This window comes from Sitophilus oryzae, unplaced genomic scaffold (assembly GCF_002938485.1).
Source record: "Sitophilus oryzae breed Bouriz unplaced genomic scaffold, Soryzae_2.0 scaffold_578_pilon_pilon, whole genome shotgun sequence".
In the NCBI taxonomy this organism is placed as follows: Eukaryota; Metazoa; Arthropoda; class Insecta; order Coleoptera; family Curculionidae; genus Sitophilus; species Sitophilus oryzae.
The window spans coordinates 2,395,602-2,411,622 of NW_022147171.1; the positions used below are offsets into that span (position 1 = coordinate 2,395,602).

Here is a 16,021-nt window from a genome sequence, read left to right on the forward strand (position 1 = left end):
AACGAAAGCAGCCATGATGGCCATCTAGATGAAGCCCGACCTTACGATACAGAAATTTGTATTTTCCACATTTTGCTAAGTGATCTTTTCTATCCAATAGAACTTTGCTAGGATATCTTGACAAAACTTTTGGTTTGGTTTTGGCTTTGTTTCTGTGAAAGGATGTGTCGCAATAGTCAATGACAAAAACAGTACTGGGGGAATTTTCAGGTCAGGTACTTGGAACAACCTCAAAAAGAAAATTTTACTTCTCCAACTCCCAGTGGATGATGACATACCAAGAATTTGCAACTTTGAAAAACACTTTACTGTAGTATTGAGCAATAAAAAGGATTGGAAGAGAGAAACGTTTGCTCAGCATATAAAAAACCACACCATAACGTGGTATACTGATGCTTCCAAAACCAAAGCAGGGGCAGGGATAGGAGTATTTAGGCCGAAAACTAAATACTCCTAATCAATGGGCACCTACCCCAAAATCCTTCAGGCAATTTATCTTAGATAGAAACTATCGAAAACAGGAAGTTGCCATCTTATCTGATACTCAAGCGGCACTAAAAGCGATCAACTCAGTAACCATCAATTCGAATTTGGCCAAAGAATGCCTAGAGAAGCTGAACAAATTAGGCAAAGAAAATAAAGTCCCCCTACGGACTGAATGCCCTCTTACCAAGGGATAGAAGGCAATGAAAAAGCAGCGATCTAGCTAGAAAAGGAGCGAACACTCCACTAACAGGATCAGAACTGTTCTGCTTTCCAAGCGGAAACCAATTTAAACCGGAAGTGAAGAACCTGGAAGACATTACCGTAACCTGGAATAAATTCTCCAAAGGTCTAAGACCTTCGAAAAAGTTCCTCAGAACTTACGACCGAGAAAACTCAGAGGTTTTCCTTTATTTAAGTAAAAACAATCTTCTTCACGAACCCGAGGACACTGTCTTCTCAGCGAACACCTCAGTAGATCGAAGCTGAGAAACAACGGCGAATGCAGATTCTGTGGGGAAAATGGGAAAACACCAGAACACCTTATCACTGAGTGCGCCGATACGACAACCGTTCGTGCCATAAAATTTGGTACAGCTGATGTAGAAGATAGAGAGCTGGCCTCTGAGGAGCCGTCTCAGATACTGGCTTTTGTCAAAGCCCTGAGACTGTATGATTAGCTATAACTCGTTATAACTCGATAAAGGGGGAGACAATAGAATTCTAGAATATTCTACATTCTACAAGGAAATCTAGGACGGCAATATAGGAAAGAACAATTTTTTTAATTTTATCCAACAATGACAATGTCTCATCTTCAAGTCAAATACCATGTGAGTCTTAAAGGCGTGCAAATATTTTTATAGGTGGTATATTTCCACCCAGAAACATGTCTATGAGGTTATTTTCGGTACAACATTTTTGGAATATTTGGTATTTTTCGATTAAAAATTTTTGGATCTTTCTTAATTTTTACTTAAAAAATATAATATCTTGATAATATGGCAACATAGGTAGTAGATTAAATTTACAAATAAGAAAACCCAGAAATATTCACTGGTTCTCAAAATTTAACCATAAATGTCATTTATCATGTAAAATAACTGGGATTATTTTGGACTTATTGGAAAAACGGCAAAGAGAAAATATGTTTCTTTTATCGAGATCTAGCAGCTCTGAAAATATTTGCACTTGTGTCTTGGGTTAAGACAAACAGCGAAATTTTGTTTCTGCGTAGATAATAATAATATATTTATAGTGGATTTTTATATATAAAAATCTATGTATTTATATTTTAATTGCTTTTAAGATAAAAGCTAGTTCACCATAATAAGCCAAACACTTTACTTTGAAAACGCACTCTTAAAGCCCCATACTCACTATTCGCTAATGCGGTTCGTCGATGCTATTTGTCGATGCAAGTTTGTCCATTCATTGTCCGTTCATTGTGGTTGTGATAATTCTTTCGATTGTTTGTCCAAAATTCGACATTCCGCCGAATCCCCGCATTGACGAACCGCATCAGCAAATAGTTGAGTATGGGGCTTGGCACGTTTCGCTAACCATGATCAGCAGATGAGTAAATTTGAGGTTCAATCAATCATCTGATGAAGATTAAATCGAAATAAAAAAATAGAGCAAAACGTGCATCCGGTGTTAAAAGTAATGTGTTTTGGAGTATGGCAAGCTAGTGTTTAAATTTTTAAGTACCGTATGATCGAGAAAAAACGGCGTCAACGATGGCTATGAAATGAAGATCGCTGTCATTTTATAGGGGAAATGTCTAAGGGAAATGTCATCGATCGTCATTTCCCAGCCAACTGGACGCCATTTTTTTTCGATCATACGGTATTTATTTATATTACGAATATGTAATATATTATTAATATTACGAAAGTGTCGATATACTAAATAAATATTATTTAAATTTTGTTAATAAAAATATCCACTAAAATTATAAAAATTATGAAAAACCCAAAATATATTTTTAATATTTTAAAATATCTACTAATCTATATATACAGTATGTCCCCGGATTGTTTTTACAAGAGGAAAAAAACTTCTTTATTATTGACATTTTGAGAAAAAAGCATTCTTCATAAAATGTTTTGCTTGTTCTAAAATGGTAATTCCCGTTTATACTTTTCCAAATTTCCGTTTTAGAGCAAATTAAAAATCATGAAAATGTAGTTGAAATTTTTCCTATTAGAACTAGTCCTAAAAAAAACTATTTTAGACAAAGTCCTAAAAATCAAAACGCGGGTTTCTATGGTATTATAACTTGGTTTTCATTCTGTGATAGATTATTATTGATAGAACATTAATTAAAGTCATATTTTTTACTGTTTTTGCTGCATTTTCAAGTTTTTTTTTTAATTTCTCTAAAACGGATAAATATTTGGAAAAGTATAAACGAGAATTCGCATTTTAGAACAAGCAAAATTATTTATGAAGAATCCATTTTTCTCAAAATGTCAATAATAAAGTACTAATCCTCTTGTAAAAACAATCCGGAGACATAATGTATATTATCTAATATCTAGGTATATTAGAATCTGAAATATATATATAACTCAAATTTAAGTTGGAAAGACGAAAAAATTAAATGTTAATAAAATTTATTAAAATGAAAAATTGTATATACCTATTTCTTAAGGGTATTTATATGTCCATCACAATTTCAAACAGAATTATGCCATTTAACATCACACATAATCGAACGACCGCACATTCTAAAGTCCGAACTTAATAGTACAAATCGTATAGTTTATGTTAAGACTGTGACCGTAATAATTCGCGCGCGATCCGTCTCGCTCGCCAAAGAACACAATCGAATGAATAAACATATCCACTTGTTTTAGAGTCGGTATGTTCAATAAGAAGTGAAAGCTTTAGGCAAGGCACCAATGATCGGGGACGATCAGCAGAAGTAAAAACTCGTTGATATGCCACAAGGATAGTTTACTTGCCAGTTTGGGCTGTGGCTTTTTTGGATATTTTCATAACTTAGAAAACTGCCGACTTTCTTTTTATTATTTTTAATTACGATGTTTCATCATACGTTGTGATATAGTATACCTTAACCATAATTTACGTTATAGTTTAATATTGCGAGGGCGCCTAACCATGTATTTATATATCCTAAGGTGGTGTTAGCTAATTACTAAATGACGATTGGTAGCAGTGGCGTATTTACGTTTTTGCTTTTTTTGCTTTGGGGGGGTGGGGGGGGGGGGTCCAATAAAGAATAAAATTGATCACGAAATAAAAAAGTACCTTCCTATAATTAATATCTTTGACAACAAAAAACAACTTAGATATAAAAATACAAAACCAGATATAAAAATAAAAAATCGAACAAAAGGAAAACAACTTATACAAAAATAATTAATAAAAATTAATCTAAATTAGTTTGTGGTACTATTCTAAAAATTTTTTGAACATATTCTAATTCAGAGTGCCAGGGTCAACAGGGTCTTTCAAAAAACATGTGCCATCTCTCGTGGGGAGGTTTCTCGCGTAAAAATAAGATTTATTTTTCATATCAATAATAGGTCCGATTCTGCTTTGTTTGGTAGCTACAGGGTGTTCAGTCTTAATATTTTTTCGATTTATTATAATTTTCTTCCAAGTACTTTTAGCGTTTCGAATGAAATTTTGAGGGTAAAAGTGGCATATATGAGACATATTTTAAAGCTAAAAAAGTGTCGACAACCAGGGACGTGCATATGGGTTATCATTGGAATATTTTTCTAAAAAAAGCATGTACGCTACTGACTTTTTTTCCTTTTGTTAGCGAAATAGTGTAAGCAGTTTAATGCCGATTAAAAGTTATCTCTTGATATTTTGTCGATTTCGGCCTCCTTAGTGAGATAAACGCAATTTAATTAATTTACCTTGATCCAAGTCTAATTGCAACCTATAAAAAAATTTAATAGCATTATCTTGCCTAAGTTTTAAATAAGTACTCATTGATTCCTCATCAAACAATATGAAAAAAAGTTATTATAAACATGGATATGGAAATGCATAGTTTTAGAGTTACAGAATGTTAAAACTTATTAAAATTAGGTTTTTTGAAATTATTTTAAATACTAATAATGAATAAACTGTATATATAATTGTATTTTTTATCTGAAACTGCTGTAGGTTGGACTAATAGTAATAATATTTAATAATAAATTAGGTAAAATGTATAATTTATCAATGTTATTTTAATTTTAATTTTATTAATTGTAATTAATAAAATTGCGTTTGTCTCATCAAGGAGGCCGAATTCGACAAAATATCAAGAGATAACTTTTAATTGTCGTTAAACGGCTTACACAATTTTGATATCGAAAGAAAAAAAGTCAGTGGCGGACATGTTTTTTTTTAGAAAAATATTCCAGTGATAAACCATATGCACGTCCCTAATGGACTTACCGACACTTTTTTAGCCTTAAAATATTTCGCACTTATAGTAACTTTTACCCTCAAAATTTCATTCGAATCACTAAAAGTACTTGAAAGAGAATTATAATAAATAGAAAGATTATTAAAATTTTAACACCCTGTAGCTACAAAACAATGCAGAATCGGACATATGTTGATATGAAAAATAAATCTTATTTTTACGTGAGGAATCCGAGAGAGATGGAACATATTTTTTGAAACACCCTGTATAAAGCAATAGTTGAATGAAAAATGAATATTTTTAAATACCTAAGTAAATTCTTTGCGATTTTTTGTAAAGTCCTCTGGGGGGGGGGGTCCAGACCCCCTCTGAACCCCTCCATAAATACGCCACTGATTAGTAGCGCTGCATTGATAATATACAGGGTGTCCCAGTTCAAACGAAACAAGGCAATTTAAAGGCATTTCTGGTGTGAAAAGGACAAAACGGTGAAACAAGTCAACTTTACTTTCGAAGGAGAAATAAGATGCGACTATTTTTGAAACCCCTAATTCAAACCCCACGCAGGGGTGACATCCACCATTAAAATCTTAAATGTAATGCGGGGTCGAGTAGCACATCATTTGAAAGGTTATTAAAGCCTCTTTTCAGCGCCCGCAGTCTCATTTTTGGAGTTTTTGTCACATTTGGTGGAATCGGGCTGAAAAATAAACTTTTCATAAATTGATGATGTTTTGATATTTGATTAATTGTACAGGAATCGAATGGGGTCTAAAAAAAGAAATTTAGTTTAAATCAACAAGATTTTGCTTAAGGAATAATACACAAAAATAGTACTCTGCTTTGAAACAATTACTTGATTAAATGTTGGAATTGAACACCCCTGCTTCCATGCACGAATACAGGTCCTGCTCAAAACGTTCTCGGACGTGTTGTAATATTTCGGGTGTTATAACCGCGCACTCGTGTACAATTCTTTGACGTAATACTTCTACTGTCTCCGGTTGCATGGCGAATACTTTTGTTTTGACATGTCCCCCTAAAAAAAATCCAGCAGAGACAAATCCGGTAATTCAAGAAAGGGTCCCCTTCTTCCAATCTACCGACCGGGAAATGTTTTATTAAAAAAATAAAGGTGAGTTTTATTAAAGAAGCATATACCAAAAATTTAAGGATTTTGACATATTTCACATTTTGTGAAAATGAAGAGTAAATTTTAAATTTCGATAACAGCTACCTAAATTTTAGTTGACCTTGTATAGTCTGATATTTATTTACAGTAACCATTGCATGTTAAACCAAATTGAAAATTTACCCGAAAAGTTATACAGGGTGAGACAAAATTAATATGAAACCTTAGTCACTTTTAAAAGCAAGTTACTCCTTTATTTTAAATAGAACACCCAGAATATTGTTCCAATGTTCAATGGAGAATTCATATATCTTTAAAATATTATTAAGGTTTGCCTACCTCTCAGACAAAGATTTTCCTAGATATTTTAATTTTTATGATTTTGCGTCAGTAGATCTTTATTATTTCAAAAAATCTAGTGTGGATGTGTGATATACCTTTTGTTAATTTAACAAAAATTAAAGATTATAGAGTAAAATGCTCAACCGTAATAAAAAGATACACATTGGTTGGGGCTCGTAAAACCAAAATGTTTCTGGCTTGTAGGACCAAAATGTATCTTGGCGGAGAACCAAAATCTGGATGATTCTGGTAGTCGGACTGTCGAAGGACCAGTTGAAATAACATTCAACAACGATAACTTTTACACACTTATATTGTAGACAAATAACACAAGTGAAACTTATTAATTATACTTAAAATAACAACGTTTAAAATTTCTCGTAACAATATTATAAAAGCCAAAGAAAAATTGTCGATATGCGGATGGCGTCTTTCGACGCGTCGTGCGTACTCTCGACGCGTAAAGCGTACTCTCGACGCCTGAAGCGGACTCTCGACGCGTAAAGCGTACTCTCTCTAGAACCACGTTCCAGTCTCTTAAATAATGTCTCACTTCAAAAATAGCCATAGGCGTACAATACAATTTTCATGTTCTTAAATCTAACATTCATAACAGTGGACGACACTGCCCTAAACTTACATTGTTTAGATAGACAGACGTCTGCGACAGCTATATAGTTTTACGATCAAAATTCCCAGTGGTAATAGTTAAGTTAAAGTTATAATTTTACGAATATAAAGTAGGGTCGTTTATCATCTTAGAGGTAAGGTACCTTAATAAGGTTTTTATAATGGGAAATTTCTTCAACTTTCTTAACAGAGTAGAGTAACTTTAAACTATAAACAATTATTATAATCTAACAAAAAATGTCTTAGCTAGCCTGAACATGCCGGCCCCCTTGAAAAGGTCCGAGCTTTTCAACACAAATCAAGGATAAATCAGTGATCTAGTTTATCTTCGTCTGGCAAGGGTAGAACACACACTTTCTTGATTGAACGTCTGGTAACGTGACCGTTTGGTAATCGCACTGACACTACTCGCACAATATTGTCTTGACCTCTATGTAGTTCGGTAATGCGTGCCATGGGCCATCTAAGCGGAGATATGTCATCTTCAACCAAAACCACAAGGGATCCAATTTTCACCTTCTGGTCTTCGTCGGTTTTCCTTTTGTTTCTTGTTTGCAAAGTCGCCAGATATTCTCTGGACCATCTTCTCCAAAACTGAGTATACAGCACTTGTATTCGTTGATAACGAGTGAGACGGTTCATTCTTTCTTCAGAAATCGTTTGTTCAGGCATACTTCTTAGAGAATCGCCAATAATGAAATGCGCTGGGGTTAATGGAGTAAAATCTAGGATATCATTGGACAAGGGCGTTAAAGGACGCGAATCTAAACACGCTTCGATAGATACATGAACAGTGTAAGTCTCCTCATACGTTAAAGAAGCGTCACCAATTGTACGTTTTAAATGATATTTTATTGACTTAACCGCGCTCTCCCACAAACCACCCATATGTGGAGATTTCGCGGGAATGAAATTCCATTTTATAGAATCCCGAACCAAAAAATTGTCCACCTCTAAATTATGTTGTTTGTTATTAATCAACTTATAAAGTTCCAAAAATTGATTATTTGCACCAACAAAGTTCAATCCGTTATCGCTAAAAATTTGACTTGATTTGCCTCGTCGTGAAAAGAACCGCTTTAAAGCATTGATAAAACTGTTTGTACTTAAATCAAAAACTAATTCGATATGTATTGCGCGCGTGGAAAGACATACAAAAACAGCTATATATGTTTTAATTAACTTAGACTTTCTTAAGGTGCCTTCTTTGACATAAATCGGACCTGCGTAGTCCACAGAACAAATTGAAAATACTCTGCTAGGGTTTACACGTGCTTTCGGCAATTCCCCCATTAGAAATTCACAAGGTTTAGGTTGTACTTTGTAACAGGTAAGGCAAAATTTCATGATTCGTTTTATCGCATTTTTTCCGTTAACAGGCCAATATTTTAAACGTAGAATTGATAGTAGAGTCTGAATTCCAGCATGGAAGTTTCTAATATGTGAATCTAAAATTATTAAGTCCGTTAACTTGTGTTTGTAGGGTAATATTATCGGGTGTTGCTGATCGTAACTGACATTTGCGTTTGATAATCTACCGCCGATTCGTAATATGCCTTTAGAATCTAAGAACGGGTGTAAGCTTAGTATTTTACTATTTTTATGTACGTTTCTACTATTTTTCGATTCAAGTAATGATATTTCCTCCGTAAAACATTCGCGCTGTGCTAGTCGTGTTAACATTTCCTGTGTTTCGTTAAGTTCCTGTATGCTAAGATTTTCTGATGATATAGGGACTTTCAATAAACAACGATTTTTTAATCTACGCACGTATCCAAAAACACGTACTAATTTCCAAAAGATGTATATTTTTCGAAAATTGTAAACACCGTTATATCATTGTTGTCAAATTTAGTTTGCTCAGTAACGTTTAAGCTTAATGTGTTCTTTTTTAATTCGGGTAAAATTTCTAAATCAAAGTTACTTTGTATATCACTGTCTAAATTTTTCAACCTTAAAAATTGAGGTCCGAAAAACCACATATTGTTTTCAGAAAGTTCCTTTGGATTAACACCACGCGATATGATGTCTGCCGCATTATCTTTTACTTTTTACGTGTCTCCAATCGTGAATGTTTGAAATTTCAATAATATTTGCTACCCTGTTGGCAACAAAGGTTTTTAAATTACATGGTTCGGTTTTTAGCCATGCTAGAACAATTGTCGAATCCGTAAAATATATTGTTCTAGATATTTCGATATCCAAAGTATTTTTTATCTTATAAACTAACTCTGCTAACAAATGAGCTGCTAAAAGTTCAAGTCGTGGTAGTGTTTGTTTTTAAGCGGAGCAACACGTGATTTTGCCGTTAAAAGTTTAATTTCTTTTTTCACCGTTTTTATTGAAGCTAAATAGATACAAGCACCATATGCTATTTCGCTACTATCACTAAAACCATACATCTCCACCATTTCTACGTTAATTGTCAAAACGTGACGATCGATTCTTACGTTATTAAGATGCTTGATTTCTGATAAAAATTGTAACCAACGTTCTTTTAGATCATTCGGTATATCTTGGTCCCAATCTAGTTTAAGATGCCACAATTTTTGTATTATTAATTTTGCTTTAATTATGGCTGGACTAATCAATCCAAGCGGATCGTAAATACCAGAAATTATAGATAACACAGATCGTTTTGTTACCTTTTCTTCGCTCTTTGTGATCTTTATTGAATATTTTAAAACATCTTCGTTAGGGCTCCACGCAATACCTAAAGTTTTTAACTCCTTGTCGTCGTGAAATAATACTAACTTGTCGTCATGTTTCTCACTTGTACTTAAAATATAATTTAATACTTTTTCGCTATTCGACGACCATTTTCGTAATTCGAATTTCGCGCTCGATAAAATATCTACTAGCTCGTGATAAATTTCCATAGCTTCTTGTTCTGTATCTATACTAATCAACAAGTCGTCAATGTAAAAGGAATTATTAATTATTGATGCAGTACGTGGAAATTTAAGTTTATTCATTTCTGACAGCTCTTTTAAACAGCGTGTTGCTTGGTATGGAGCGCTTGCGGTACCGTAGGTTACGGTTTTTAAATCGAAAACTTTAATTTTTTCTTTCGGATCGTCTCTCCATAAAATTTTTTGAAAACTCTGTTCGCTTTTGTCAATTAAAATACATCGGTACATTTGTTTACATCTGCACTTAAGACAAATTTTCTTAACCGCAACCGAATTAAAATGCTGTATAGATCGTCTTGAACAGTCGGGCCTACTATCATAAGATCATTCAGTGATACGCCTGATTCACTTTTCGCACTCGCGTCGAATACAACCCTACACCGTGTAGTAATTGAGTCTTTTATTACCGCACTGTGAGGTAAAAGAACGATTCCTTTCTATTGATTTGTCATCTTCTAAATAACAATTAAATTGCATGTGATCTAAATCTTCGTATTCGTGTATGAATTTTGTATAAAGATCTTTAAAATTTTCATTTTTCTTAAAGCGTGTTTCCAAATTATAAAACCGTTTTAATGCACATTTCTTCGAATTGCCTAACTGATAATTTAAATTTTGTCTAAATGGATATTTAACTATAAATTGACCCACTGAATTTCGCCTTGTTGTCATCTTAAAGTATTCTTCGCAGTATTTTTCGTCTTTCGACAAATGCTTTTTATTTTCTAACTCTTCAATCTGCCAAAATTTCGTTAAAGATTTATCAAGATCTTGGTTCGTTACTTCCGAGACAAAATTGCAGATCGGTTTGTCGTTAACTATATGATTTTCTACATTAAGATTTCCCGCAATTACCCAACCGAGGTATGTAGCTTGTAAAATGGGTAAGTTATTCCCCAGTCTTATTTTTCCGTATTTAACTAAATCAAAAAAGATACCTGCACCTAATAAGACGTCGATCTCTTTAGGCACGTTAAAATTCTCGTCGGCTAACTGTATGTTATTCGGATATCTAAATGAACTTTTATTAAATTGAGCAGTTGGTAATCTTTCCGTGACATAACCTGGTTTGATTAAAAATGTTAACTTTCTTTCAAAATTCTCGAATCGCGATTTTATTTTTGTATGCATTCTCTTAACAATATGTGTTTCGCTGTGACCGATTCCTAATAGGCTAATATTTACGTTATCGTATCCTAACTTCAATATTTTAAATAAGTTTTCACTTATTAGGTTCGATTGACTTGCCGAGTCTAGGATCGCGTTACAAGTTATCCATTTATTGTCGGAATTTTGAATTAATATTTTCGCCGTAGATAGCAAAACTTGACTTGAATCAACACTTGTGTACGAATATGAATTACCGACGTTGCTATTTTCTGTAATATTTTTATTATTCAAATCCGTTTCAATTCGGTCAGTATTCCGGTCTACGATGCACATAGTATGCCTAACGTTTTCTTCTCCAAAATTCGCCTGTTCATTTCTTTGAGATGTAGGGCTGCCTGGGCCATCGGTTTGCTGTCGTACCTGCGATCTGTTATTGCTTGGATTATGTGGTACATTGTTGCTGCTTCTATTTTGCTGTTCGAATGTTCGGGAATTTTGTCTATCTACATGTAAAGCCGTATTATGCTTAAAGTTACATTTTTTGCAACCTTGCGAATGACAGTCGTTTTTGAAATGTCCTGATCGTAAACAATTTCCGCATAATTTATGATTTCTTATTTCATTGTATTTGTCAGCTAGTGATAAACTATTAAATCTTTTACATTGATACACATAGTGGCTTTCTTTACATACCGGGCACTTTAAATCTACAGACGCGTAAGATAATTTTCTACTATTCGAATTTTGCCTGCTAGTCTCACGAAAGTTTTGATTTTTTAAACTTGGTTTTTGGATATCGTTATCTTGAATCGCTTCCAACATAAAACATTTTTTCCTTAAAAATTCGGTAAAATCTTTTAATTTGGGTAAACTTTGGTCGTTTTGTTTTGATTCCCAATCGCGTTTAGTTTTGTCGTCAAGTTTTTGTAAAATAATTGGAATTAAAATAATATCCCACTGATCAACCGGCAGTCGTAACTTTTCCAGCGCGGATAAATGCTGGTGTAAAGTATCCAATAGTTTTCGCAAATGAAATGCTGATTCGCGTGTAATAGTTGGTAGGTTAAACAAAATATTATTTACGTGCGTGTTAATTATTGCTCTTCGATTTTCATAACGCTTCCTTAATAGTTCTATGGCTACCGAGTAATTACTTGCCGTGACGTCTAACGATTCTATTAATTTTAATGCGTCTCCCTTACATGATAACCTCAAATATAAAAATTTGTCTACATCCGATAGATCCGTGCGATTATTAACAATCGAGTCGAAAATGTCAATAAAACTAAACCAGCTCTCGTAATTGCCAAAAAATGTAGGCAGACCTAAATGTGGTAACCTCGCAACTGCAGAGCCTTGCGTTCCTTGTTGCGTGCGAGATGAATTGAAATTTACTTTATTTTCGATTATCTCTTGCTGAGATTTGTTAAAACATGATATTATCTTTTTTGCCAACGATATTTCCGAATAAAATAACGTTTCCAAATGTAAGCCTTGATCATCTTCATCTGGTACTAAGTACTCTAGACGGGTTTGAATTCGATTAAATTTACTCATATCCTCTTCCACGATTTTTAACCTGCTTTCAATTTGAAATACATCAACGTCTAGAATATTTTCGATATCTTCCTGAATTTTTAAAAACTGAGAAAAACGAGATAAATGAGCTGAAATTACCTTACGTGCGTGTATAAGTTCTGATTTTTCATCATCGTTTGAATTAGAGTTACTGTTAGTTTTCGACGATTTGTTTCGTGGCATTTTGACTTACGATTCGTATAAAATGGCTTTTCAATATTGATTCGAGAACGAGAACTTATTCTAGCGAGTATATACGTGCGAGATAACGATTAAATCAATAAATATAATGCGAGACGAGAATCAACTTATTATTCGTGAAGTTCGAGAAATTCGTGACGTTCGAGAAATTCGAGAAAATACGTATTTTTTAAACCAAAACGTGCATTGATTAACGAGAAACGATTGAAAAACGATGCTATAACAATTGTACGAGGATTAAATTTCTTTCGAGAATAAATCGTTACGTGTAGTATACTATTTAAACTAATAATATACGAGATATTTCAATACAAGATATTACGAGACGTGATTACGAGAAATAAACAACAAGAAAATATATTTTTACGTGAAATATGTCTATTTGACATCTAGAAATACGAGATATATATGCTACAATTTTACGCTGAACTAACAAATACGAGATTATGAAAAATAAGGAAGGAGTAGGTAAAAGGAAATAAGGATATAGCGCTAATCAAAAACGATCTCACCAAATCATCTTCTTCAATCTTCAAACTGCTTCGATATCTTCATAACATCAATTTTCCATAGGTTTTTCTGATTCCTTGATCCGGGCGAAGTGACCAAAATGGTTGGGGCTCGTAAAACCAAAATGTTTCTGGCTTGTAGGACCAAAATGTATCTTGGCGGAGAACCAAAATCTGGATGATTCTGGTAGTCGGACTGTCGAAGGACCAGTTGAAATAACATTCAACAACGATAACTTTTACACACTTATATTGTAGACAAATAACACAAGTGAAACTTATTAATTATACTTAAAATAACAACGTTTAAAATTTCTCGTAACAATATTATAAAAGCCAAAGAAAAATTGTCGATATGCGGATGGCGTCTTTCGACGCGTCGTGCGTACTCTCGACGCGTAAAGCGTACCCTCGACGCCTGAAGCGGACTCTCGACGCGTAAAGCGTACTCTCTCTAGAACCACGTTCCAGTCTCTTAAATAATGTCTCACTTCAAAAATAGCCATAGGCGTACAATACAATTTTCATGTTCTTAAATCTAACATTCATAACAGTGGACGACACTGCCCTAAACTTACATTGTTTAGATAGACAGACGTCTGCGACAGCTATATAGTTTTACGATCAAAATTCCCAGTGGTAATAGTTAAGTTAAAGTTATAATTTTACGAATATAAAGTAGGGTCGTTTATCATCTTAGAGGTAAGGTACCTTAATAAGGTTTTTATAATGGGAAATTTCTTCAACTTTCTTAACAGAGTAGAGTAACTTTAAACTATAAACAATTATTATAATCTAACAAAAAATGTCTTAGCTAGCCTGAACACACATTTAACACATTTTTTAATTATTATAGAATTAAAACTAGATATAAACCTATAATTATGTGACAAAATCCTTTCCTGTTAACTGAATAAAACGGTTGTCTTTTCAAAAGGATCTTTTTATTTTAAAAGGTGTATGTGGAGTTCTACCACGAAAAGCAGCTACAGTCATTTCTCTCATGTTGTCGACAATAATAGTTGGACGAGTTTTGTAAACATTGTTTTTAACATATCCCCATAGAAAAACCAGACTAGATAAAATCAGGAGCATTTAAGCATTCTATTAATTTTGTGAATGCACATTGCATTCACTAACTAATAGAATCATATCAATTCTCTCTGATGTAGGATAAGTTTCCATTTTCGGCAAATTTCTTTGTTTTAACTGACACAAAATGATAACTAATTGTTAAAGTTGGACTAATTAGACAGCTATGTTGAAGTAACGTCAGACGTACATATATCACAGCCACCCTAGATTTTATCAAATAATAAAGATCTACTCAGATCAAATCATGTACAGTTCGTCTGCTGGATCTGTGTCTATGAAAGGAATGCGGACAAAAAACATTTAAATAAACAGCAATATATTTTATACGTCGACTTGACGAGTACGTCACCGCAAATCGCTCCGCCCACTCATTTTATTGGCGACTTGCAAATTTGTCGATTTTTTATTGATGGGACGCGTTGTCTAATTTTTTACGAAAAACATCGAGAGAATATCGTTTCCCCTATCACGGATACCACGTAGCCGCTGAACGGACAGACGTACTGTAAATGAGAATATCTAGGAAAATCTTTCTTTGAGGGGTAGGCAACCTTAATAGTATTTTGAAGAGACATGAACTCTCCATTGAATATCGGAATAATATACTGGGTGTTCCATTTAAAATAAAAGAGTAACATGCTTTTGAAGGTGACCAATGTTCAATATTAATTTTGTCTCACCCTGTATAACTTTTTGGATCAAGTTTTAATTTGATTTATATACAATAGTTAATTTAACTACATATTAGGCTATACTGACCAAATTCCAATTTAGGTAGCTTTTATTGTAATTTAAAAATTATTCTTTATTTCTAGAAAATGTTAAATATGTCAAAAACCTTACATTTTAGTCTTATAAAACTCACCTTTATTTTTCTCCCAGAATCCGAAAATCAATTAATATATAGGGTGCTCCATTACAAAAAACACAACTTTGATATATGACTTTTTTGGGGACACTCTGTAGAACTCTCTATATTTTTAAAAAGTGCTCTGAATTAACTTACATATGCTCACAAAATTTCATTTCAATACAAACTGTCGTTTTCCTTGGAGCCTCCGCGGCGTATGAGAAGCGCCACCCTGTATAGTAGTAATAAGTGGCAAATATTTTGGTGGTATATTTGGACTCTGTAACGTTTTTAGTTCGTTACATGTCTTTTTTATATATAATATATGATGTCTGGCCTATCATCACCGGATTCCCTCTCGTTCAGGCCTGATAGTTTATTTGACGCGTAATTTTTACGTTCCCTAGTCGCCAACCCTGTTATCGTTCGACACAACCCTGTTATTGCTCTGAGGAGGCGCTGTCAACATCGCTTCTGTCAACTGTCTCCGTGCTTAACCTCACTTTGTTTTGACGCTCTGTTGTATCCCAGCTTTTGGAAATGGTGATTATTTAAGTCTTGCTGTATAATTTGAATCAGCTGCTATTTCGAGGCTACAGGTAAAGATGAGTTATTACCTTTTATAGATTCGATATTATTATTGAATATTTTTAGGGTAGAGTTACGTATGTCCCAACTTGTATTTGTGTTTTGCTGGCACGTTGGCGTCCCTTTTCTTTTGTCCTCCAGAATGTCACATGGAAGAAAGGACATGTTGCTTATTATTTATTGAGCCCTCGGAAA

General features: G+C 33.6%; 3 protein-coding genes across 4 annotated transcripts in view; all 3 read right to left on the bottom strand.

The window, feature by feature from the left end:
• Positions 1–3,333, bottom strand: part of LOC115887653 — a 76,414-nt gene extending 73,081 nt beyond the window's left edge. For both annotated transcript variants that reach the window (XM_030907119.1, XM_030907118.1), the window contains exon 1: positions 3,128–3,333. The gene's annotated coding sequence lies outside the window, so the exon portion shown is untranslated. The remainder of the gene's footprint in view (positions 1–3,127) is intronic.
• A 3,959-nt stretch (positions 3,334–7,292) lies between these two features.
• LOC115887600 lies at positions 7,293–8,666 on the bottom strand. Its single transcript, XM_030907069.1, has one exon. The coding sequence runs from the start codon at positions 8,664–8,666 to the stop codon at positions 7,293–7,295; it is 1,374 nt and encodes a 457-aa protein (XP_030762929.1).
• A 1,604-nt stretch (positions 8,667–10,270) lies between these two features.
• LOC115887601 lies at positions 10,271–12,766 on the bottom strand. Its single transcript, XM_030907070.1, has one exon. It carries the CDS (start codon positions 12,764–12,766, stop codon positions 10,271–10,273), a length of 2,496 nt encoding a protein of 831 aa, XP_030762930.1.
• Positions 12,767–16,021: the final 3,255 nt, after the last annotated feature.

Excerpts from the sequence above, each read along its gene's own strand:
- LOC115887600 (XM_030907069.1), bottom strand. The coding sequence starts at position 8,666 with ATGTTAACACGACTAGCACAGCGCGAATGTTTTACGGAGGAAATATCA.
- LOC115887601 (XM_030907070.1), bottom strand. The coding sequence starts at position 12,766 with ATGCCACGAAACAAATCGTCGAAAACTAACAGTAACTCTAATTCAAAC.